This window comes from Motacilla alba, chromosome 6, assembly GCF_015832195.1.
Source record: "Motacilla alba alba isolate MOTALB_02 chromosome 6, Motacilla_alba_V1.0_pri, whole genome shotgun sequence".
Lineage (NCBI taxonomy): Eukaryota > Metazoa > Chordata > Aves > Passeriformes > Motacillidae > Motacilla > Motacilla alba.
Window position 1 is genome coordinate 3,543,078 of NC_052021.1, and position 25,275 is coordinate 3,568,352.

Below are 25,275 nucleotides of genomic sequence, written 5' to 3' on the forward strand. Positions count from 1 at the left end.
AGAAAATCCTCGAATGTGGGAAATTTCTTAATTATTTTACACCATTTTCTGAGTTGGTTACATGAAGAAATCATTCCAGGATTTCACAGTCTCTGTTGTGCTACAGTCTAAGATAGTATCTATGACTACACTATTTATAAAGTCTATACAGTACATACATAAACTGACAGGTTATACTGTATCAAAAGCAGTAATTACTAATTGCACTATATCAGGATTTTTGTGATCAATAAGAAATTGCAAAGCAAAAGTTAGTACATAAATGCCAAAGCCAATACCTATATTTGTTATTTATAACATTATACAACAAGCTAGACTGGGGAATCCAAATCGCCCTGGGCTCCTGGAAATCATCACAGACTGGCCTGAAGGTGACACTTTTGGACTGTCCTTGGAAGATGTGAGAAATGACCCTCACTTTTAAAATTATAAAGGTTTATTTAACCTTAACAAAAAATACAACAAGGGACTGAATAAGGAAAAATAACAGCACTGAAGGTCTCTGTGACTGTCGGCCTCGTGCACGTTTACAAAGTGGATGCTCTGCCTTTTATGCCCCCAGCCCCTCCCAAAGTTTGGTCAGTCAGCTCCTCCTGTGCCCTGCCCTGCTGGAGATCACTTCCTGACACCTTGACTGCAGCTCAGGTGCTGTCCTGTGGCCCTGCTGGCACTGAGCCGGCCCTGCCCAAATGCCCTGGCTGCTGAGGCTGCTGCAAGGGGAGGGACAGGGGACTCTGGGGGGACACATTACAGTCACAGCACTGCACATCTACAAAACTTCTCCTAACTTACATGGAATATCTGTCTCTTAACTCATAGCAGGTGGATCTTAGTGGTGAGTACAGCGGCCAGCTCAGTCTTGCCTTCTGGTTCCTGTTGCATTAAAAGACAGCTGAGGAATGACAGAGCTCTGGGGTGGCTTTCTTGCCCCCACCTCACCGTGCCCACGGGCTTGCTGCCCGCAGCAGGGCTGTGGAATCTTCTCGGTGCTGAACACAGGGCCAGCCTGGTCTTGCCCTCTAGTTCTTGTTTCACTCTGCTTGTTGGTCCTTAAGGGAACCACCCCAATGCCTCTGATGGTTCCCTGTGTACTTCCCCTCCACAGATGCTTGTGATTCTCATCTATTACAACAGGACAATTACACCAATAAATGATACAGCTCAAACTCCCTGCCAAAGTGTTAGTTAAACAATCTTCAAGCTGGCTGGAAGCTGGGCTCCGCTTTTGGGAAACCTTTGAGCTTCTTTGGTTGTCTCTGACCCGCTCTGGCTGTTCCAGTCTATCCTTTGGGTTCTTTCTCCAGCCTTTAACTCTGTTGCCGTGTCTCCGCTCTCGCTCTGTGGCTGGCACAGCCCATTCAGTGCTGAGCAGCACCTGCAAGGGACCTCCCCACTGAGGGGTTAACACTGCAGGCAGTGTCCATAGCCCAGCCTCAAATGGTTCATTATCTGAAAGGGTAACTGAGTGTTCAAGCAGTCACCCACCGCTGCTGGCACGAGGGAGCTGCGTGGCCCAGGAAGCCCTGCAGCCCCAGAGAGGTTCAGCACTTGGCCCAGCTCCCCGCTCTGGTGGCAGCAGGTTCCAGGGAACGTGGGTTAGAGCTGCAGTGGGTCACAGCCATTGCAGATACCCCTGTTTGTGGGGATTTAGTGGAAACATAAACACTGTTAAATCTGATGGAAATCACTGTATGCAACTTTACATCCATCTTTTGGCAAACTCATATGTAGAGGCAAATTCTTCTCCTTACAAGAGCAGAGTGTACACAGAGAGTCAGTGTAACGTTTTGCCCGGAGGGTTTTGAGCCGATCTGATGAGCTCTAAACACCCCAACACTACACCCCAGAAGAGCTCAGCATTTGTTAGGAGGCATAAAAGGAGCAGGAGGCTGACGTGACAGCGTCAGGAACAAAAAAGGTTTAATAAAGGCAAAACAACAAACTCAAAGCGATCCAGGTGCCACAAGCTTGTGCTCCTGGTAAAGACACCTCACAAAAGCCATTTGGTTTCTTTGTTCTGTGCTTTTCTACTCAATGGCCCAGGCGGGACCTTTTGGCTCATGGCCAATTAGCTGTCTCGAAACTTGAGGTGAAGTCCCCAAGGTCCTATCAGTGACTTTTCTACCGGATCACTGGGAGAAACTTCTGGGCTCTTTCCTTTTTGGGGGACAGAGGAAGGTTCTGTCACTCTGTCCATAGGGGGCACATTCCTACAATTATTAACACATTCAATGTGAAATTGGATGATTATCAATGTCTTAAACACTGCACCATCACCCAGAGCCTGCAGCAGCTGAACAACCTCGTTTCAGTGAGGACCTGGAGAGCCATTCCCAGTAAAAGGTGTCCAAGCTCCCTTTAAAAACAGATCCGGCTGTCCTATTGTCAGAGGGTCAAATTGCCAAGCCAAAGAGGCTTGAAGAGAGTTTTGAGGCAGAAAACATCTGGGTTTGTTGGCCATTTTCTAAGCAGGTCCAGCCAGGGCCCGGCCAGAGCCCAGACCCTCACTGGGAGGGTCTCCCTCACACACCCTAAAAGCAAGTCTGTCAGGAACAGCAGCTGTGAGATGCCCCAAGCACAGCAAACTGCTGGAGTGCTCCTGTGGGAATTCCTGGGCTGTGTCTGATTGCCACGGAGCAGAAGCAGCCTTGCCCTCAGCAGCTCACAGCCCTGTCCCACAAGGATGTGCCACAAAAGGGGCGGCAAAGAGCACAGGAGCCTCAGCTCAGGAGAGGCTTTGGACAGAGCCCAGGGATCTCATCCTGGAGCTCTGAAACCACAGGAAACCATGAGCCAGCCCTGGGCCAAGGCCCAGCAGCCCTGCTGGAACAAGAGAAGGGACTCCAGGCTGAGCAGGCAGTGCAGGGAAGGGCTGCAGACAGCCTGTTCAAAGAGATGCACCTGCAGCTGGAGAGCAGAACAGACAGAGCCCACAGGGACACGTGTCTTGTAGACAGTCACACAAAGACACGCCAAAGATTGTGAAAAGCCAGTTATAAACAAGGCAATGACACCTTATGAACAATGCCTGTTATAAAAATCAGTGAATCCCCGTGATGGAAGCAATGGATCAGCAGGAACCGCCTCAGGAATTTGGGACAATATTCTTGCAGCATTCATGTGTCCACAGCAGTGAAACTCTGAACAGCTCCAGTGGGTAACAGCATCCTGCAGAACAAGCAGCCACTGTCCTGTGTCAGCTGTGGGAGATAAAACAGAAGAGATCCCAGTGACTGATCCTGTTGGGCACTGCAGCTCTGACACCTGTGGGAGCTGGGAGAGGATCGAGGGCTCAGCAAACTGTGTCTGCTTCTGTCCAACAGCAGGTGTTTATCAGTGCTTATCGCTGCTGCTTCAGTTGGACCTGTCTTATCTCTAGAAGAAAATAACTACACCTTGCAATGTAGACAAACCTGTTTAAACAAAATTAACTTAGGAATTGAAATTAATTGCATTGTAATTCACTGTTACATCAGTAGTATTAGAAGTACACTTAAAAGAACCTAAAGCTGACCTCTCCAATGCCGAATAAAAATAGATCTTAAAAAAAACTGGAACGGAACATGAAATGGCTTAAAGTGAAGAAGACTGAAACTTGACCTCGTCCAAGCTCAGCAACACTCAAACCTGACAGAAATCGACCTTGACATAAATGACTCTTAACAAAAATGACTCCACAGAGCAATAAAACATAGCATTACTCAGATCTTGCTTTGCTTAATCTCACCAACATTAAATTGTATTCAAATAAAACAGAACCCAACTAACAATCTATATCCTTAAAAGTTCTGGATACTACAAAATGTAACTTATTCTGCTGTTGTTAATACCAAAAGGCACTGAGAATATTAATAAGGCATGGTTGAAATAATGGCATGATGGATTAACTGGAGGGATTAGAGAAGTGTGACAAATACGTTGACCCTATGCAATTTAACATTGAGAAAAACTCATGGTAGGCGCAAATTTTATGGAACCATAAATTTAGTAAGACCTTTTAAAGTGCAATTTTACCAAGAGAAACAACAACGCAGAATTTGGAAACCTGTCCAACAAACCGGGAGCATCTCAAGATTCTATTTAGTGTAATGGCATATGGGAAATGTTATCAGCATTTCTATTCAAGAAGTTAGATCGTGTTGTGCTGCACATAAAGATAATGACAATAATAATAATAATAATAATAATAATGAGGCACTGCATTAACCGCTTTGAATCTCTCCAGTAACAATTCTCAGAGGAATCAGAGTTCACGAAAAGCAGAAGGTTAACTTTAGAAAAGAATTTCAGCAAATTTTAAGGCATTCTAACACAGGGAGCGTGCGGTTTCAGTAAGCAGGGGCAGGCAGAGCCCTTCGGGCAGATGCCCCGGGGGGCAGGGAGGTGGCCCGGGGGCAGCCGGAGCCGCCGCGCCGGGCACAGCCGAGCCCCGGGAGCGGGGAGAGCGCCGGCGGCAGCGAGGGGCGGCTGCGAGCGGGGAAAGCCGAGCCCCGGGAGCGGGGAGAGCGCCGGCGGCAGCGAGGGGCGGCTGCGAGCGGGGAAAGCCGAGCTGCGAGCGGCCCGGGGCTCGGGATGGGCCGGGGCAGCCCCGCGCGGGCCGTTCCGACACCCACAGCGGGTTTGCATCGCGCTCAGCCCAGCCACAGGGACTCGGATTCCGATCCCAAGCGGGATGGCAGATGCCCGGGGGGCAGTGACGCCCAGTGCGAGGCGCCCGAGCGGTGACACCACCGATCCCGGGACAGGCAGCGGGGAGCGCCGGGAGACGCGCCCGCCGGCCGCGGCTCAAAACGGCGCTCCCTGTCCGCCCTCGGAGCCCCGCGTGGGTGCTTGTCCGCCCGCTGGTTGCACAACACAGCCAAAATCGCTCCCACTCTGACTTCCCTATAGAAACTGCCGTTTCCCGCGCTGTGCTCACAGTTGGGTCGGCGCCGGAGCGGTGGCGGCAGCGGCAGCAGCAGCACCCGGCGCGGCGGCGGCGGAGCTCGGAGGCGGCTGCAGCCCAGGTGCGACCCGTGATCGGTTGTGCCCCAGCTCGGGGCTCGCTGCGGGCGGAGGGCATCGCAGTGAGGGGGGGGGGCTTCTGGCGAGTTCCTTGTGCCGGGTGCCCCCGTTCGCAGGCAGGGAGCCCCAGCGGCCGTGCCGGCGCCCGGGGTGGCCGCGCTGCAAGGCGGCGGGGCAGGGAATGCGGGGCACGATGGTCAGCAGCCCGGGGCTGCTGCTTCTCGGCCCTGGGCAGGCGGACTCCGAGCCGCAGCTGCCCTGGGCCAGCAGCAGGCGGCAGCTCGCAGGCCGGGTGAGGGGCCGCCAGGAGGTGGCCGGGCCGGGGGGAAGAGGAGAGGCTCAGAGCGCTTCTGCTGGCCCCGGGCACCTGGCCTGGCCCGGCCCAACTCACCCCAAGAATCCCTGGGATAATGCACTGCTGAGAGCCCCAGAAGCAGCTTCCCCGAGGCTGTCGTTCTCGACCAGCGCAAACAGAGTGGGGCCCTTTTTCTTACCAAGGTTTTTGCAGGACAGGAGTGTCCTGACTTCTCCTTTCGCGTTCCTTTTTCTGAATATGCCCCTGACTCTGGTTCCCAAAAGTGGAACCAGGAGTCACTCTGGTACAAGAAAGCGAAACGGCTCCGGGGATTTCCAGGACGCGTCCGGCCCGGCGCTGCCCCTCGCTCGCTGCTCCCGTCCCCCCTCTCCTGCCCGGCCCTCGCTGCTTCCCCGCGCGGGATTGGGCAAACCGGCAAAAGCCGCTCCCACAGCGGCTCGGAGCTGCGGCACCAGCTGGAGTGAGCCCGAGTGCCCGCGGAGTCTGGCCGGGAGGGGAGTGGCTGCGGGCCGCGCGTTCGTGTCATTGCGGAGCGGCGGCGGCACCCGGAGCCCGGCGAGGCGGCGGCGGAGCTCGGCGGCGGCTCCAGCCCAGGTGGGACCCGCGGTCGGCGCTGCCCCGGCTCGGGGCTCGCTGCGGGCGGAGGGGCCGCGGTGAGGGGCGGGGGGGCTCTGGCGAGTTCCTTGTGCCGGTGCCCCCGTGTCCCCCCTGCGCTGAGGCCGCCGAGGCAGCGGCTGCCCGCGGTGTCCCCCGTGCCCGGATGGCCGGGGCCGAGCCGGTGCCGCGGCAGCGATGGCTCCCGCCGGCTGCTCTCGCCGGGACGGAGGCGGCTGCTCCGTGCCCGGGACACTTCCCGGCCGTGCGGCAGCGGGCTCGGGGCCGCTGCTCGGGCGGGCGGGAGGTGTCCGTGCCCGGCTCGGGGCTGGCACGGCACGAACCGGAACGCGCCTCGGAGCCCAAAGCGCTGCAGGCGCCGAGCGCGGGCAGCAAGCGCCGCATCCTGCGGGCTCCGGGGCCGAGGCTTCTCTGCCCTCTGTGCCAGGAGGCGCCCCGTGTTCGCAGGCAGGGAGCCCCAGCGGCCGTGCCGGCGCCCGGGGTGGCCGCGCTGCAAGGCGGCGGGGCAGGGAATGCGGGGCACGATGGTCAGCAGCCCGGGGCTGCTGCTTCTCGGCCCTGGGCAGGCGGACTCCGAGCCGCAGCTGCCCTGGGCCAGCAGCAGGCGGCAGCTCGCAGGCGCTGTCAGCGCCTGTCCCGGCACGGAGCTGGGGGCTGCAGCGGCTGCAGAGCCCCAGGGGCCGGGGCTGCGGGCACCGCCGAGCTCCCGGAGGCTGCGCTTGGCTCCGCCGCTGCTGCTGCCGCAACTCTGGGCAGCGGGGACAGCGCAGCCGGAGCTGCCACCGCCCTGCCGAGCCTCGGGCTCCCGCAGGGCCGGCACCAGCACCGACCGCTCATCGTGTCCCTTGCAGGGTGCCGCCAGCGCCGCTGTAAAGCTGCTCCCGAGGCCGAGCTCCCAAAGGCTTTGCCAGCGCTCCTGATGTGTCGTGAGCAAGGTGCTGATTGTTCCACGCAGAGAGATGCCGGCTGTGAGAAGGAGGAGAGTGAATCCTGCTCCAGCCCTGGAGTTGCGAATGAGCTCCCACATCTCCAGGACGGACCGGCAGCCGGGGTTCCGCTCTTGCCTGAGGCACAAGAAGCCACTCGGCACAAGCAGGGGGATGCCCCTTGTGAGCGTGCAGTGAGTGAAGATGTGGAGAGTGGATTCTGCAGCAGGGATGGGAGTGTGAGGGAGCCCCTGGCTCCCCAGGGCACATCAGCAACCGGCAACGAACACAAAAGGGACCTCAGAAGATTCCTGGGTGAGTGCAGGGCCACCCCTGTGACCTCTAGGGAGGGGCCAGTGTCCCCTCCCAAGGCCAGGGCTGGCAGGTGTGTGGCTGTTTCCCGAGGTGTGGAAGAGGCCTGGTGCTCTGCTGGGCCCCATCAGTGGCTGGCAGCAAGAGCCCCAGCTGCCCCCAAGGCTGTGCAGCTCTCCTGCTGCAGCCTGTGCCCACAGCTGTGTCCCTGGCTGTGCCAGAGCTGTGTCCCTGGCCGTGCCCAGGCTCTGGGCTCTCTGGCTGCCAGCTGAGCGAGGGCCACACTGGCTGAGGGCTCCCTGCTGTGCTCCCTGGGCAGGGGCTGAGCAGATTGCAGGGCCGGCTCTGCTTCTGGCAGCCAGCAGCTCTTTCCTGCTCCAGGTGAACGGCTCAGGCGCCATCCCGTGGGCACGGCGCTGCTGATCCTGCTGCTGCTGCTGCTGCTGCTGGCTCTGCTGGTGGCCTTGGCTGTGCTGGCAGGTAAGGCAGGGGCAGCAGCCTGGGCCCAGCCCCTCGGGGCAGAGCGGGCTCCCTGCTCCCTGCAGAGGGCAATGCTCAGACCTTCTCCTCTTGCCCCTGCAGCACCGCAGGCTCCAGTGACAGCTGCCACTCCGCTCTTGCTTCTGGGCTGTTCCCGTGTCTGGGTTGGCTTCAACGGGGTCTGCTACAGCTTCTCAAGGGATTACGGCACCTGGGAGCAGGGTCAGGAACGCTGCTCCAAGCTGAACGCCTCCCTGGCCATTGCCAAGGATGAGGGGGCCATGGTGAGTGAGGGGCTGCGGGCGGTGCGGGCTGGCTGAGGGCAGCCTGGGGGTGCTCCTGGGCCGGGCTCGGGGCTCGTAGGGCTGGGGGTGCAGCCCCGGGCCGGGGCCTTGCAGGGAAGGAGCCCCGGCGTGCGGGGGCAGCCCCGGGCACGTGTCCCCCCGAGGGGCCGGGGCAGCTGCCACTCCTCTCTCCCGGGCAGGATTTGCTCTTCCGCCTCCGCGGGAACGGCGATTACTGGCTCGGGCTGCGCAGACGGGGCCAGCGCCTGCACTGGGGCGACGGCAGCAGCTACAGCTCCCGGTGAGTGCCGGGGAGCCGGGCAGGGCCTGGCCGGACAGGGGCACAAGGTGTTCCCCTGGCAGCCAGCGCTGCCTCTGCTCCTCCCTGCAGGGTTCCTGTCCTCGGCAATGCCGACTGCGTGTTCCTGGCTGACAATTCTTTGAGGAGTGGGAACTGCTCCAATCCGCGGCCGTATGTCTGCAGCAAGGCCCAAGCTCCCCTGTGACGGGGGCTGCAGAAAGGACCTTCTCCACGCTGGGCAGTGCCAGCTTCCCCTCTCAGCGCAGCCCAGGGCTGTCCTTCCTCAGCTGCACCCTGTGCCTTGCACTGCCTCTCAGGGTCACCTCAGTGCCTGTCCATCCCCAGAGCCAGCGCTGGGCTGGGGCTGCAAAGGAAACGTCTCTGCAATCCATCCTGCCACCCATGCTGCCCGCAGGGAGTGCAGTGCCCTCGTGACACAACCAGCTCCAGTGGGAAATCCAAATCGTCCTGGGCTTTTGGAATTCATCACCAACTGGTCTGAATGTAACACTTTGGGAGTGACCTTTGGAAGAGTAGGAAGGGCCGCTGACACATCTAATAGCTGTGTAGGAGGAATCCCATTTCCAGCATGAGTCACCTGACTTTGAAAAAGGCTCTGTCAGCTGCTGGGTCTCGCTCTCTTCTCTCTCTCTCTCTCTCTCTCTCCCCCTCCCCTTGGGAGGCAGATGATCAGAGCTGCTGCTTGAGGAAGGGAATTCGCTTCTGGAATTATGCCAATATGCCATTGGCCATAACCTGGCCCAGAGCTGCTTCTCCTGCTGTGGGGTGAGCCTCTGCTGGTGAGAGCAGCCCCTGCACGGGGACCTTACTGTCCCCCCGTCAGTGCCGGAGGGCCCTGCCCCCCTGCTCGGGAGCATGATGGTTAAAATCCCACTGTGCAAAGGAAGGTTTCCCCTTCTTTCCCCCTCTCCATGCTCTGTCCTCTCCCGTACCTTTGTCATCTCAACAACTGCTAAGGAAACCTTTCTCATCTTGTCAATTGGCAATTAAACTGGTCTTTAGTTCAGTTTTTAAATAGGTTTTAAAGTCAGGCTCTGCCCATGCTACTGATTTGAATTTTGGATGAAGTTGTTGGTGCTGAACTGTAGGTATGATATTTTATGAAAATCCCTTTGCTAGGATTTTCTTCTCCTGAGAAGCTGAAGGGATTCAGCTTCAAGTGTAAACAATTTGTTATCTTCTGCTGTGGAATGCAGCAGGTACTTCCTCCATTGGTCAGTGTGGGATGTTTCTACTTGCTGGCCAATCCAGGAGGCAGCAGCTCTCGGACCCACTGGGAGTCACAGAACTTTGTTATTCACTCCTTTTGTATTCCTGTCTCGCCTTCTGATGAATCTCTCTCTCTGTTTTTTGTAGTATAGTTTTATTGTGGTCTTTTTAATGTATTATATATCATAATATAATAAACCAGCCTTCTGAAATGGAGTCAAGATCTCTCCTTCCCTTCACCCTTGTCCTGACTGCCCTGAAGATCACCATCAAATGGTGACCCCAGACGTGTCATCAGACGTGTGCCCTCACGCCCGGCACAGCAGCAAACACACGAGCACGCAGCGCCGGGCACAGCGGCACGCTCGGGCACAGCTCTCTGGCTCAGCCTCTCCTGGCCCCGACGCCCCCGCGGCTCTCTCCTGGTGGCACCGTGGCCACGGGGACATTGTGGCGCCGTTTAAAAGCCCCTCTGTGCCTTTGGGGTGGGGACCCACTGGCCTGTCCCAAAGGAAAGGTCAGAGGGAGACCACGCTGCATTCTTGCTTCTTGCCTCTCGCCCTACCGGGGCCAAACTGAGCTCGTTTTGCTGCCCCGTGCTCCCCAGGAGCCCGACTGGCTCGAGGGACAGGGCTGGAAAGATGGATGGAGGGTCCCTGCTGGTGCACGGCACACGGGGCATTTTTCACCCCTGGCATGGCCGTGGGGTGTTGGGGAGGAGCTCACAGCAGCCTGAGCCCCTGCCTGAGGAGCTTGTGCTCTGCCAAGGGGCACCTTTCCCTTCTTGCCCGAGCAGGGGAACGTGCGGCCTCTGGTGCTGGGGAGGGCAGCTCACAGTCCCCTGGGGACAGGGCAAGGAAAGCTCCAGGCCTCTCTGCAGGGGGGACAGGGACTGACAAACAAAGCTTTTCATCAAGATTTCATCTCGGACTGAAAGGGGAAGTGGTGTCTGTGTTATCCTGGGAAATGTTTTCTTTTGTCACAGGAACCATCACATCTTGTGGTTTGCACTGCAGAAAATTTCTGGGTAAACCACAGCGGCTGGGTGAACAACCTGGCAACAAGTACTGCAAATGTTGCAGAAGTGTTTAAGTGTTAGCTGCTAACCCTAACTCCTGGCCAAGAGAGGATGTGCTCTTTCTGACACTGCTAAACTATTCCATGGCTCCCCTGGAGTCCAGAAACTTCTGATAGAAACTTTGTTATAAAGACAACTGCAGTCTTTTCTAGCGATCTTTTTCTTTGGGATTCAGTTCTGAGTTAGCTCCCTGCCCTCACTGCATCTGTCTGTCTCTAAATTCAGCTCTTAGGCAGAAGGACACTGCCACGCCAAAAGGATTCCTGAAGCAGCCCTAACCTGCAGCACCTGGGGCCTTCAGGCCATCCATCCAAAGGAAAAGTGACTTCTGGAGCCTGAGAGAGCCAAGGGATCTGCTGGCAGGAGAATCCGGGAATGGAGAAGGTGCTTCCAGCTCTGCTGTTTGCTGCTCCTCCCCATGGGACAGGAGAGCATCAAGCGCCTTCCATCAGCCTTTGCTGCCTCAGGGCATGAAATCTCCGGGGAGACAAGGCCACCTCAGGGCCACCAGATCCCACCTGAGAGAAGCACATGCTCAAAACCTCACCATGGTCTCGGCCACTAAAAGGAGGAACTTTTCTTGTGGGTCCCCAATGCCATTTCCAACAAAGCCCAGCTGGTGTTGAAAATTGCATTCACACTCAGGGGGCAAAACCCATCCGGAGTCACAGACATCTGAGGTACAATTGGGGCTCCAGAAAAGAAGAATTTCTCTTTAACAGAGGCAGATTTTCATCTTTTCAGCCCAAATCTTCTCTGACACACAAAAGAACATTAAATATAAAGAAGCACTTTAGTTCAAACTTGAAACCTTTGTTTTTTGGCAATTCTCTTTGTACATGAAGTGTGGCTGGATGAACACGACTGAAGCACACAAATCCTAGGACTGCTATGACAAACTGCAGAAACTAATGGACATTCTCTCCTACTGGCAGCAAGAGTAAACATGTCTAGAGGTGTCTTTGTATGGAGAGCAGCTACACTGAATGGTTTCAGCATCAAAATCAACTGGAAAACAACGATTTCAGGTAAAGTGTTAAAGGAATTAACACTGGATTTCAGATCTTTTCTCAGTCACATTTTCAAGAAGAGTCACACAAACGAAGCTGCCTGAGGCAGCAACAGAGCGTTACAGTGCACTGTGGGACTGGGCTTTTTTTAGTAACAGAAGGAAGGAGCAGAAGCTTCACAAAGATGAGTTACGCAAAGGAAACTTCCTGAGGCAGCAAATTACAGTGCACTGTGAGACACGGCTTTTTTTAGGAACAGGAAGGAGGAGCAGAAGCTTCACAAAGCTTTGCCAACTTTCTCTCCTGTGAAAGAGAATAAAAAGTGAGCACAGTAATGACCCCCTAGTACTGCTGACAGTATGCTGCGACAAGAGCAGATTGAAAATCAGTGTGAGAAACGACCCTCACTTTTGAAATTTTAGAAAAGTTTTATTAAACCTTGACAAAAATTACAACAAAGGGCCGAATGAGGAAAAATCACAGCGCTGGGACCCCAGCCCTGTCCCCCCGTGGTTTGCAGCCTTGCAGCTCGGTGACCAAAGGGGCTGCTGTCCCTCTCACACCCTCGGTGTGGCACAGGTAACCCTGGCCCTGCCAAAGTCTCTCGCAGCTGGCAGACGTGCTCGCTGCCCATCGCTGAAGATGCTTCCGTGGACCTTGGCGGGAGGGCAGGCGGTGCCAGGCCGTGCCTCTCAGTGCCCAGCCTGCCCTTCCCCCGTGCCCCGACTGCTGGGGCTGCTGCAAGGGGAGGGGAAAGGGCAGCGTGGGGAACACGGCAATAACATCACTGTGCAGCCAACACCCACTGACACCTGCCTCTCAATCGAGAGAGCCAGCTGATACATTGCTGCAACATAACACTGCAACTCGCAGAGGAACAGCCACGAAGGCAGGAGGTGGTAAAAAGGAGGAAAAAAACAAAGCACACACTAAGGGAGTGTTTGACATTTCTGTATTTCCTGCTTTTCTCTTTGGGGACTTGCTACTTGCTGTCACTGTTATCTAAATACATCTGACCACGCACTCTGCAGCCACCTTCACCTGCTAACCACAGGCTGTCCTGACAGAACCCGCCTTCCCAATTCGCCAGAAGGAGAAAGAAAGGAAGGAGACAGAGAAAAAAAAAAAAAAAAAAAAAAAAAAAAAAAAAAGGAAGGGTGGGGGGAGAAAGAAGAAGCTTTGCCTTCTTCTCGGAGAACAGCAGCAAATGCGCACCCTGCACCCTCGGCGCACCGGCCCGAGCAGCTGCCGAGCTCCCTGCGCGCTCCCCGCCCGGGCGGCTCCAGGCCGGCGGGCACTGCAGAGAAATCCCCGCAGCCGGCGCTCCCTGCCAGCCCTGCCGGGCGCCACCGCCCCGGGCACCTTCCAGCCGGGTTTTCCCTCTGGCAGCTCGAGCCTCGCCTCTTCCAGAGCAGACCACGCTGAGCCCCGGGGCTTTGCCGCTGGGAGCACTGGGAGAGATCCCGGGAGCACTGGGAGGGAACTGGGAGCACAGGGGATGCCAGGAGGGAACCGGGAGGGAGAGTGGGAGCAGCGGCAGTGAGCGAGAAGGAGCCCTGGGAGGGATCTCGGGAGCCCTGGGAAGGAATCGTGCTCCCAGCTCCTGCCCAGCGCTCTCCCCATCCCTGCCGGGGCTTGCCAGGAAGAGGGATACTGGCAGGGAACTGGGAGGGAGCTGCTCAGCACTCTGCAAGGTGCAGCAGCCCCAGGGGTGACCAGTGAGGAGGGGGAAGTGCCCCCAGTCCCTCCCCAGTGCCCCCAAAAAGGGGGTTTATGAGGAGAAAAGGGATTGAAATGCAGGGGGAAAAGCTTGTCTCTAGTTGTGTTTGGACTGGGGAGGATCCCCATGCACCCATGATTTGAAGGGTCTCAGATGTAGGAAAACACCTTTTTCATCCTTTCGGCTGCCCCCCTTGCCAGGGAATCACCATTTCCCATGATTTTCATGTTTAAATAGAAAAAGAAACCCTTTATGCTGCTGTTTGAATGGAGGGAAAGAGCCCCATTTTCATCATCTTCAGGTTCAGGCTGAGGGCAAACACCGCTGTGCCTGGTCTGAAAGGGCTTCCCTTGAGAGGAACCTCTCGATGTGCCACTGTAAGAGTTCCACCGAGGGGGAGCCTCCATTTCAAGGGACCTTCACAGATGAAAAAGATGTCCAAAAGACCCCAGAATGGTCTTTGTTGAGGGAAATTGAAGTGGGGAACTGCATTTCTCCTCATTTTAGGAGGCTAAATTAGGGGGAAATCCCCTTCTGTGAGCATACCTGGGCTGTGTCTGATTGCCACGGAGCAGAAGCAGCCTTGCCCTCAGCAGCTCACAGCCCTGTCCCACAAGGATGTGCCACAAAAGGGGCGGCAAAGAGCACAGGAGCCTCAGCTCAGGAGAGGCTTTGGACAGAGCCCAGGGATCTCATCCTGGAGCTCTGAAACCACAGGAAACCATGAGCCAGCCCTGGGCCGAGGCCCAGCAGCCCTGCTGGAACAAGAGAAGGGACTCCAGGCTGAGCAGGCAGTGCAGGGAAGGGCTGCAGACAGCCTGTTCAAAGAGATGCACCTGCAGCTGGAGAGCAGAACAGACAGAGCCCACAGGGACACGTGTCTTGTAGACAGTCACACAAAGACATGCCAAAGATTGTGAAAAGCCAGTTATAAACAAGGCAATGACACCTTATGAACAATGCCTGTTATAAAAATCAGTGAATCCCCGTGATGGAAGCAATGGATCAGCAGGAACCGCCTCAGGAATTTGGGACAATATTCTTGCAGCATTCATGTGTCCACAGCAGTGAAACTCTGAACAGCTCCAGTGGGTAACAGCATCCTGCAGAACAAGCAGCCACTGTCCTGTGTTAGCTGTGGGAGATAAAACAGAAGAGATCCCAGTGACTGATCCTGTTGGGCAGTGCAGCTCTGACACCTGTGGGAGCTGGGAGAGGATCGAGGGCTCAGCAAACTGTGTCTGCTTCTGTCCAACAGCAGGTGTTTATCAGTGCTTCATCGCTGCTGCTTCAGTTGGACCTGTCTTATCCCTACAAGAAAATAACTACATCTTGCAATGTAAACAGACATATTTAAACAAAATTAACTTAGGAATTGAAATTAATTGCAGTGTAATTCACTGTTACATCAGTAGTATTAGAGGTACACTTAAAAGAACCTAAAGCTGACCTCTCCAATGCTGAATAAAAATAGATCTTATAAAACTGGAATAGAACATGAAAAGGCTTAAAGTGAAGAAGACTGAAACTTGACCTTGTCCAAGCTCAGCAACGCTCAAACCTGACAGAAATAGACCTTGACATAAATGACTCTTAACAAAAATGACTCCACAGAGCAATAAAACATAGCATTACTCAGGTCTAACTTTGCTTAATCTTACCAACATTAAATCGTATTCAAATAAAACAGAACCCAACTAACAATCTATATCCTTAAAAGCTTTGGGTACTACAAAATTTAACTTCTTCTGCTGTTGTTAATACCAAAAGGCACTGAGAATATTAATAAGGCATGGTTGAAATAATGGCATGATGGATTAACTGGAGGGATTAGAGAAATGTGACAAATACGTTGACCCTATGCAATTTAACATTGAGAAAAACTCATGGTAGGCGCAAATTTTATGGAACCATAAATTTACTAAGACCTTTTAAAGAGCAATTTTACCAAGAGAAACAACAACGCAGAATTTGGAAACCTGTCCAACAAACCGGGAGCTTCTCAAGATTGTATTTGGTGTAATGGCATATGGGAAATGTTATCAGCAGTTCTATTCAAGAAGTTAGATCGTGTTGTGCTGCACATAAAGATAATGACAACAACAACAACAACAACAACAACAACAACAATAATAATAATAATAATAATAATAATCAGGCACTGCATTAACCGCTTTGAATCTCTCCAGTAACAATTCTCAGAGGAATCAGAGTTCACGAAAAACACAAGATTAACTTTAGAAAAGAATTTCAGCACATTTTTACGGCATTCTAACACAGGGAGCGGCATTCTAACACAGGAAGCGGCATTCTAACACAGGGAGCGTGCGGTTTCAGTAAGCAGGGGCAGGCAGAGCCCTTCGGGCAGATGCCCCGGGGGGCAGGGAGGTGGCCCGGGAGCAGCCGGAGCCGCCGCGCCGGGCACAGCCGAGCCCCGGGAGCGGGGAGAGCGCCGGCGGCAGCGAGGGGCGGCTGCGAGCGGGGAAAGCCGAGCCCCGGGAGCGGGGAGAGCGCCGGCGGCAGCGAGGGGCGGCTGCGAGCGGGGAAAGCCGAGCTGCGAGCGGCCCGGGGCTCGGGATGGGCCGGGGCAGCCCCGCGCGGGCCGTTCCGACACCCACAGCGGGTTTGCGTCGCGCTCAGCCCAGCCACAGGGACTCGGATTCCGATCCCAAGCGGGATGGCAGATGCCCGGGGGGCAGTGACGCCCAGTGCGAGGCGCCCGAGCGGTGACACCACCGATCCCGGGACAGGCAGCGGGAAGCGCCGGGAGACGCGCCCGCCGGCCGCGGCTCAAAACAGCGCTCCCGGTCCGCCGTGGGAGCCTCGCGTGGCTGCTTCTCCGCCCGCTGGTTGCGCAACACAGCCAAAATCCCTCCCACTCTGACTTCCCTATATAAACTGCCGTTACCGGGGCTGTGCTCACAGTTGGGTCGGCGCCGGAGCGGTGGCGGCAGCAGCAGCAGCAGCAGCAGCAGCACCAGCACCCGGCGCGGCGGCTGCGGAGCTCGGAGGCGGCTCCAGCCCAGGTGCGACCCGTGATCGGTTGTGCCCCAGCTCGGGGCTCGCTGCGGGCGGAGGGGATCGCAGTGAGGGGCGGGGGGGTTCTGGCGAGTTCCTTGTGCCGGGTGCCCCCGTTCGCAGGCAGGGAGCCCCAGCGGCCGTGCCGGCGCCCGGGGTGGCCGCGCTGCAAGGCGGCGGGGCAGGGAATGCGGGGCACGATGGTCAGCAGCCCGGGGCTGCTGCTTCTCGGCCCTGGGCAGGCGGACTTCGAGCCGCAGCTGCCCTGGGCCTGGGGCAAGGCGGCCGCGAACCGAGCCGGGCCAGGCACAGAGCCTGGCCGAGCGCGGCCGGCGGCAGGAGCGGCGAGGCCCGCACGTTCGAACAGCGGCGGGGTGCGGTCGGACCACGCCGGGGGCGGGTTCGGGTGGGCGGGCTGGCGGCAGGGCGGCGGGGGCCGCGCGTTGGCGTGCGGGCAGGGAGGCGCGCCCAGGCGCAGCAGGAGAGGCACAGAGCGCTTCTGCTGGCCCCGGGCACCTGGCCCGGCCCAGCCCAAGAATCCCTGCCATCATTCCCTGCACCATTCCCGGCCCCACGGCGGCTCCGGCTCCGCGGGCAGGCGGCTCCAGGAGCTCCGAGTGGGCAAAATGGGAGCGAGGGAGAGGAGGCAGCTGCTGCCAGCGGGTGAAATGTCTTTGCTGCCGGCTGGCAGGGAGAGGAGCAGGGAGAAAGTGGTGCCAAGGAAAGGGCAGAGAAAGAGGGACAAGGCTGAGCGGTGGAAGGCGGCGGGGATGGCCATGGGGTAGGCGGGCGTTTTGCTTTCCAGCTCTGTGGGAGGAAACCAAGAGCTGTCAAATCCCTGCAGGAAAAGAGGGCAGAAACAGCAGGTGGTGGAAATCGCTGACAATTGGGATTCATTTGATCTGCCTGGACTGCAAAGGCCAACAAACACCGAGCCCAGGCGGATGCCTGCCACGGCCCGCGTTTCGATGTGTCTTGCCCTGTCCCTCCCCTGGCTGCAGCCGCCGCCTGTTGAGAGCCCCAGAAGCCGCTTGCCAGGGGCTGCTGTTCTTCAGCAGCTTTTCTGGCGTTGGGCGCTTTTTCTTAGCGCAGTTTTTTCGGGACAGAGAAAAACCCCTGTCGGCCTCGGGCGCGCCGCGTCCGTCAGCTCCCGGCTCCGATCGCATCTTCGGGCCGAGCGGCCCGGCAGATACTGGGGCCGGTCTCACCTCCCTGCGGCCGTCCCGCCAGATATTTTCACGAGATTGATCCCCTCAGGATCGGCTTCCCAGATGTTGAATGGAATCCCCTAGCGGCCGGCTCCTTACCAGCGATCTCCTCTCCTTGGCGGCCGGCAGGCGAGCTCCCCGCGCCAAAAGCTCTCCCACAGCCTCGGCTCAAACCCGCGGCGGCAGCGGCCGTGCCCGCTGTGTGTGCCCGGGAGCGGAGCGGCGGCGGCAGCGGAGCCCGGCGAGGCGGCTGCAGAGCCCCAGGGGCCGGGGCTGCGGGGACAGCGCAGCCGGAGCTGCCACCGCCCTGCCGAGCCTCGGGCTCCCGCAGGGCCGGCAGCAGCACCGCTTATCGTGTCCCTTGCAGGATACCTTCACCTGGGTGTAAAGCTGCTCCCGAGGCCGAGCTCCCAAAGGCTTTGCCAGCGCTCCTGATGCCGCCGGGGAAAGCTGCTATTTGTTCCACGCCGAGAGATGTCGGCTGTGAGCTGGAGGAGAGTGATGTCTGCTCCATTCAAGTTGAGAATGAGCCCCCGCATCTCCAGGACGGACCGGCAGCCGGGGTTCTGCACTTACCTGGGGCACAAGAAGCCACTCGGCACAAGCAGGGGGATGCCCCTTGTGAGCGCGCAGTGAGTGAAGATGTGGAGAGTGGATTCTGCACCAGGGATGGGAGTGTGAGGGAGCCCCTGGCTCCCCAGGGCACATCAGCAACCGGCAACGAACACAAAAGGGACCTCAGAAGATTCCTGGGTGAGTGCAGGGCCACCCCTGTGGCCTCTAGGGAGGGGCCAGTGTCCCCTCCCCAGGCCAGGGCTGGCAGGTGTGTGGCTGTTTCCCGAGGTGTGGAAGAGGCCTGGTGCTCTGCTGGGCCCCATCAGTGGCTGGCAGCAAGAGCCCCAGCTGCCCCCAAGGCTGTGCAGCTCTCCTGCTGCAGCCTGTGCCCACAGCTGTGTCCCTGGCTGTGGCCAGAGCTGTGTCCCTGGCCGTGCCCAGGCTCTGGGCTCTCTGGCTGCCAGCTGAGCGAGGGCCACACTGGCTGAGGGCTCCCTGCTGTGCTCCCTGGGCAGGGGCTGAGCAGATTGCAGGGCCGGCTCTGCTTCTGGCAGCCAGCAGCTCTTTCCTGCTCCAGGTGAACGGCTCAGGCGCCATCCCGAGGGCACGGCGCTGCTGATCCTGCTGCTCCTGCTGCTGCTGCTGGCTCTGCTGGTGGCCTTGGCTGTGCTGGCAGGTAAGGCAGGGGCAGCAGCCTGGGCCCAGCCCCTCGGGGCAGAGCGGGCTCCCTGCTCCCTGCACAGGGCAATGCTCAGACCTTCTCCTCTTGCCCCTGCAGCACCGCAGGCTCCAGTGACAGCTGCCACTCCACAGTGTGTTCTGGGCTGTCCCCCTGACTGGATTGGGCACAAGGGGGTCTGCTACTACTTCTCAAGGGATTACGGCACCTGGGAGCAGGGTCAGGAACGCTGCTCCGAGCTGAACGCCTCCCTGGCCATTGCCAAGGATGAGGGGGCCATGGTGAGTGAGGGGCTGCGGGCGGTGCGGGCTGGCTGAGGGCAGCCTGGGGGTGCTCCTGGGCCGGGCTCGGGGCTCGTAGGGCTGGGGGTGCAGCCCCGGGCCGGGGCCTTGCAGGGAAGGAGCCCCGGCGTGCGGGGGCAGCCCCGGGCACGTGTCCCCCCGAGGGGGCCGGGGCAGCTGCCACTCCTCTCTCCGGGCAGGATTTGCTCTTCCGCCTCCGCGGGAACGGCGATTACTGGCTCGGGCTGCGCAGACGGGGCCAGCGCCTGCACTGGGGGGACGGCAGCAGCTACAGCTCCCGGTGAGTGCCGGGGAGCCGGGCAGGGCCTGGCCGGACAGGGGCACAAGGTGTTCCCCTGGCAGCCAGCGCTGCCTCTGCTCCTCCCTGCAGGGTTCCTGTCTTTGGCGATGCCGAGTGCGTGTACCTGGCTGACGAGAGATTCAGGAGTGGGAACTGCTCAAATCGGCAGCCGTATGTCTGCAGCAAGGCCCAAGCTCCCCTGTGACGGGGGCTGCAGAAAGGAGCTTCTCCACGCTGGGCAGCGCCAGCTTCCCCTCTCAGCGCAGCCCAGGGCTGTCCTTCCTCAGCTGCACCCTGTGCCTTGCACTGCCTCTCAGGGTCACCTCAGTGCCTGTCCATCCCCAGAGCCAGCGCTGGGCTGGGGCTGCAAAGGAAACGTCTCTGCAATCCATCCTGCCACCCATGCTGCCTGCAGGGAGTGCAGTGCCCTCATTATGCGTGAGAAACACGGCTCACAATTTACGCTTTTTATAAAGTCTGTTAAGCATTAAAATCCCATCCTGGGATACTTGCCTTTTTTCCATGGGTAACTTGTATTATATTCACTGTGTACAGTGACATGGAGCATGCATATTTATTGAGTTTTTAATAATTGAAGTGTAACTGTGAATTTCTGACATGTTTTGTTAGTTTCCAAGTTTTACTTGTGTTAGGCTGTCGTGTACAATAAACTAATGTGTTTTCTTTTTTTCTTTTGGTTCTCTTTTTGTATTTTCACTCCTTCATAACGAGGGTCCATAAAATATTGTTTTTTCATGCTCTGATTTTTTTTCCATTATCTTGTCTTTCTGATGAGAAAATCCTCGAATGTGGGAAATTACTTAATTATTTTACACCATTTTCTCAGTTACATGAAGAAATCATTCCAAGATTTCACAGTCTCTGTTGTGCTACAGTCTAAGATAGTATCTATGACTACACTGTTTATAAAGTCTATACAGTACATACATAAACTGGCAGGTTATACTGTATCAAAAGCAGTAATTACTAACTGCACTATCAGGATTTTTGTGATCAATAAGAAATTGCAAAGCAAAAGTTAGTACATAAATGCCAAAGCCAATACCTATATTTGTTATTTATAACATTATACAGCAAGCTAGACTGGGGAATCCAAATCGCCCTGGGCTCTTGGAAATCATCACAGACTGGCCTGAAGGTGACACTTTTGGCCTCTCCTTGGAAGATGTGAGGAACGACCTTCAGTTTTAAAATTTTACAAGTTTATTAAACCTTAACAAAAAACACAACAACAGACTGAATAAGGAAAATTAACAGCACTGAAGGTCTCTGTGACTGTTGGCCTCGTGCGCGTTTACAAAGTGGATGCTCTGCCTTTTATGCCCCCAGCCCCTCCCAAAGTTTGGTCAGTCAGCTCCTCCTGTGCCCTGCCCTGCTGGAGATCACTTCCTGACACCTTGACTGCAGCTCAGGTGCTGTCCTGTGGCCCTGCTGGCACTGAGCCGGCCCTGCCCAAATGCCCTGACTGCTGGGGCTGCTGCAAGGGGAGGGACAGGGGACTCTGGGGGGACACATTACAGTCACAGCACTGCACATCTACAAAACTTCTCCTAACATACATGGAATAGCTGTCTCTTAACTCATAGCAGGTGGATCTTAGTGGTGAGTACAGAGGCCAGCTCAGTCTTGCCTTCTGGTTCCTGTTGCATTAAAAGACAGCTGAGGAATGACAGAGCTCTGGGGTGGCTTTCTTGCCCCCACCTCACCGTGCCCATGGGCTTGCTGCCGGCAGCAGGGCTGTGGAATCTTCTCGGTGCTGAACACAGGGCCAACCTGGTCTTGTCCTTTATTTCTTGTTTCACTCTACTTGTTGGTCCTTAAGAGAACCACCTCAGTGCCTCTGATGGTTCCCTGTGTACTTCCCCTCCACAGATGCTTGTGATTCTCATCTATTACAACAGCACAATTACACCAATAAATGATATAGCTCAAACTCCCCACCTAAAGTGTTAGGTAAAACAATCTTTAAGCTGGCTGGAAGCTGGGCTCCGCTTTTGGGAAACCTTTGAGCTTCTTTGGTTGTCTCTGACCCGCTCTGGCTGTTCCAGTCTATCCTTTGGGTTCTTTCTCCAGCCTTTAACTCTGTTGCCGTGTCTCTGCTCTCACTCTGTGGCTGGCACAGCCCATTCAGTGCTGAGCAGCACCTGCAAGGGACCTCCCCACTGAGGGGTTAACACTGCAGGCAGTGTCCATAGCCCAGCCTCAAATGGTTCATTATCTGAAAGGGTAACTGAGTGTTCAAGCAGTCACCCACCGCTGCTGGCACGAGGGAGCTGCGTGGCCCAGGAAGCCCTGCAGCCCCAGAGAGGTTCAGCACTTGGCCCAGCTCCCCGCTCTGGTGGCAGCAGGTTCCAGGGAACGTGGGTTAGAGCTGCAGTGGGTCACAGCCATTGCAGATACCCCTGTTTGTGGGGATTTAGTGGAAACATAAACACTGCTAAATCTGATGGAAATCACTGTACGCAACTTTACAACCATCTTTTGGCAAACTCATATATAGAGGCAAATTCTCTCCTTACAAGAGCAGAGTGTACACAGAGAGCCAGGGCCACTGCAGCCAGCAGAGCTAGGTAGTGACACATACACAAACACACACATGTGTGTATATATATATGTATAGATACAGATATATATGTATGTCTGTCTCTCTAGGTGGGACAGCAGCAGGATGCACGGAGCCGTGTACCCAGAGCCATGTCCCTGGGCGTGCCCAGCCCCTGAGTGCACACAGGGACATGTGCAGAGCCAGTGCTCGCACACAGGTACCTGCTCACCTGCACAGAGCCCCTGTGCCCCACGGCACTGGCCAGCAGCACACCCCTGCGTGCGCCCAGCCTGCCACAGCAGCTCACCTGTGCTGCACAGACGCTCACCTGGGCACAGTCCCTGCCAAGGCACCCGTGCCCCCAGCACGGACCTGCTGGCACCTGGAGCCTGAGCCCAGCAACGTGTCGGTGTCACACCCCAACACGCCTGTGCCGCAGAGCCGTGCTCACAGCTGCAGAAGCTGTGCACACCCACAGGCACAGAGCTGTGCCCGGCCCCGCTCCAGCTGGGAGCGCAGCGCAGCCCCGTGCCCACAGCAGGGCACGCGGCTCGTGCCCACGGCAGCACGTCCCTGGGCACAGAGCTGTGCCCAGCAGCACACCGTGCCCTGAGCCGAGCAGGACGTGTGCCCTCACGCCCGGCACAGCAGCAAACACACGAGCACGCAGGGCCGGGCACAGCGGCACGCTCGGGCACAGCTCTCTGGCTCAGCTCTCCTGGCCCCGACGCCCCCGCGGCTCTCTCCTGGTGGCACCGTGGGCACGGGGACATTGTGGCACCGTTTAAAAGCCCCTCTGTGCCTTTGGGGTGGGGACACACCGGCCTGTCCCAAAGGAAAGGTCAGAGGGAGACCACGCTGCATTCTTGCTTCTTGCCTCTCGCCCTACCGCGGCCAAACTGAGCTCGTTTTGCTGCCCCGTGCTCCCCAGGAGCCCGACTGGCTCGAGGGACAGGGCTGGAAAGATGGATGGAGGGTCCCTGCTGGTGCACGGCACACGGGGCATTTTTCACCCCTGGCATGGCCGTGGGGTGTTGGGGAGGAGCTCACAGCAGCCTGAGCCCCTGCCTGAGGAGCTTGTGCTCTGCCAAGGGGCACCTTTCCCTTCTTGCCCGAGCAGGGGAACGTGCGGCCTCTGGTGCTGGGGAGGGCAGCTCACAGTCCCCTGGGGACAGGGCAAGGAAAGCTCCAGGCCTCTCTGCAGGAGGGACAGGGACTGACAAACAAAGCTTTTCATCAAGATTTCATCTCGGATTGAAAGGGGGAGAGGTGTCTGTGTTATGCAGGGAAATGTTTGATTTTGCTTTTGACACAGGAACCATCACATCCTGTGGTTTGCACTGCAGAAAATTTCTGGGTAAACCACAGTGGCTGGGTCAACAACCGGACAGCAAGTACTGCAAGTGCCACAGAAGTGTTTAAGTGTTAGCTGCTAACCCTAACTCCTGGTCAAGAGAGGATGTGCTCTTTCTGACACTGCTAAACTATTCCATGGCTCCCCTGGAGTCCAGAAACTTCTGCTGGAAACTTTGTTATAAAAACAACTGCAGTCTTTTCTAGGGACCTTTTCCTTTGGGATCCCACTAACAGTTCTGAGTTAGCTCCCTGCCCTCACTGCATCTGTCTGTCTCTAAATTCAGTTCTTAGGCAGAAGGACACTGCCAAGCCAAAAGGATTCCTGAAGCAGCCCTAACCTGCAGCACCTGGGGCCTTCAGGCCATCCATCCAAAAGGAAAAGTGACTTCTGGAGCCTGAGAGAGCCAAGGGATCTGCTGGCAGGAGAATCCGGGAATGGAGAAGGTGCTTCCAGCTCTGCTGTTTGCTGCTCCTCCCCATGGGACAGGAGAGCATCAAGCGCCTTCCATCAGCCTTTGCTGCCTCAGGGCATGAAATCTCCGGGGAGACAAGGCCACCTCAGGGCCACCAGATCCCACCTGAGAGAAGCACATGCTCAAAACCTCACCATGGTCTCGGCCACTAAAAGGAGGAACTTTTCTTGTGGGTCCCCAGTGCCATTTCCAACAAAGCCCAGCTGGTGTTGAAAATTGCATTCACACTCAGGGGGCAAAACCAATCCGGAGTCACAGACATCTGAGGTACAATTGGGGCTCCAGAAAAGAAGAATTTCTCTTTAACAGAGGCAGATTTTCATCTTTTCAGCCCAAATCTTCTCTGATACACAAAAGAACATTAAATATAGAAGCACTTTAGTTCAAACTTGAAATATTTGTTTTTTGGCAATTCTCTTTGTACATGAAGTGTGGCTGGATGAACACGACTGAAGCACAGAAATACTACTACTACTATTACAAACTGCAGAAATTACTGAAAATTCTCTTCTACTGGCAGCAAGAGCAAACATGTCTAGAGGTGTCTTTGTATGGAGAGCAGCTACACTGAATGGTTTCAGCATCAAAATCAACTGGAAAACAACGATTTCAGGTAAAGTGTTAAAGGAATTAACTCTGTATTTCAGATCTTTTCTAAGTCACATTTTCAAGATGAGTTGCACAAACGAAACTGCCTGAGACAGCAACAGAGCGTTACAGTGCACCGTGGGACTCGGCTTCTTTTAGGAACAGGAGGGAGGAGCAGAAGCTTCACAATGATGTGAGTTACGCAAAGGAAACTTCCTGAGGCAGCAAATTACAGTGCACTGTGAGACACGGCTTTTTTTTAGGAACAGGAAGGAGGAGCAGGAGCTCCGCAAAGCTTTGCCAACTCTCTCTCCTGTGAAAGAGAATAAAAAGTGAGCACAGTAATGACCCCCTAGTACTGCTGACAGTATGCTGCTACAAGAGCAGATCGAAAATTAGTGTGAGAAACAACCCTCACTTTTGAAATTTTGAACAGATTTATTAAACCTTGACAAAAATTACAACAAAGGGCCGAATGAGGAAAAATCACAGCGCTGGGACCCCAGCCCTGTCCCCCCGTGGTTTGCAGCCTCGCAGCTCGGTGACCAAAGGGGCTGCTGTCCCTCTCACACCCTCGGTGTGGCACAGGTAACCCTGGCCCTGCCAAAGTCTCTCGCAGCTGGCAGACGTGCTCGCTGCCCATCGCTGAAGATGCTTCCGTGGACCTTGGCGGGAGGGCAGGCGGTGCCAGGCCGTGCCTCTCAGTGCCCAGCCTGCCCTTCCCCCGTGCCCCGACTGCTGGGGCTGCTGCAAGGGGAGGGGAAAGGGCAGCGTGGGGAACACGGCAATAACATCACTGTGCAGCCAACATCCACTGACACCTGCCTCTCAATCGAGAGAGCCAGCTGATACATTGCTGCAACATAACACTGCAACTCACAGAGGAACAGCCACGAAGGCAGGAGGTGGTAAAAGGGAGGAGGAAAACAAATCACACACTAACGGATGTTTGACATTTTTGGTATTTCCTCCTT

General features: G+C 56.3%; 1 protein-coding gene and 2 long non-coding RNA genes across 4 annotated transcripts in view; all 3 read left to right on the forward strand.

The window, feature by feature from the left end:
• The window catches only part of LOC119702804 (C-type lectin domain family 2 member D-like), a 603,052-nt gene extending 582,978 nt beyond the window's left edge, over nt 1-20,074 (forward strand). Inside the window, exons 1-5 of one of the 2 annotated variants that reach the window (XM_038141431.1) lie at nt 17,898-18,255; nt 18,635-18,733; nt 18,836-19,017; nt 19,218-19,318; nt 19,409-20,074. In XM_038141431.1, coding sequence (XP_037997359.1) covers nt 17,937-18,255; nt 18,635-18,733; nt 18,836-19,017; nt 19,218-19,318; nt 19,409-19,523 — 816 coding nt within the window. In that variant the 5' untranslated portion in view covers nt 17,898-17,936 and the 3' untranslated portion in view covers nt 19,524-20,074. Of the gene's footprint in view, nt 1-17,897; nt 18,256-18,634; nt 18,734-18,835; nt 19,018-19,217; nt 19,319-19,408 lie in introns of those variants that run through there. The other variant, XM_038141430.1, reaches the window with a different exon arrangement.
• Nucleotides 7,134-7,930, forward strand: LOC119702836. The gene is made up of 3 exons (XR_005257457.1): nt 7,134-7,176; nt 7,555-7,653; nt 7,756-7,930. It is a non-coding gene; the product is annotated as an uncharacterized LOC119702836 (long non-coding RNA).
• On the forward strand, nt 16,242-17,234 carry LOC119702841. The gene is made up of 2 exons (XR_005257462.1): nt 16,242-16,302; nt 17,139-17,234. It is a non-coding gene; the product is annotated as an uncharacterized LOC119702841 (long non-coding RNA).
• Nucleotides 20,075-25,275: the final 5,201 nt, after the last annotated feature.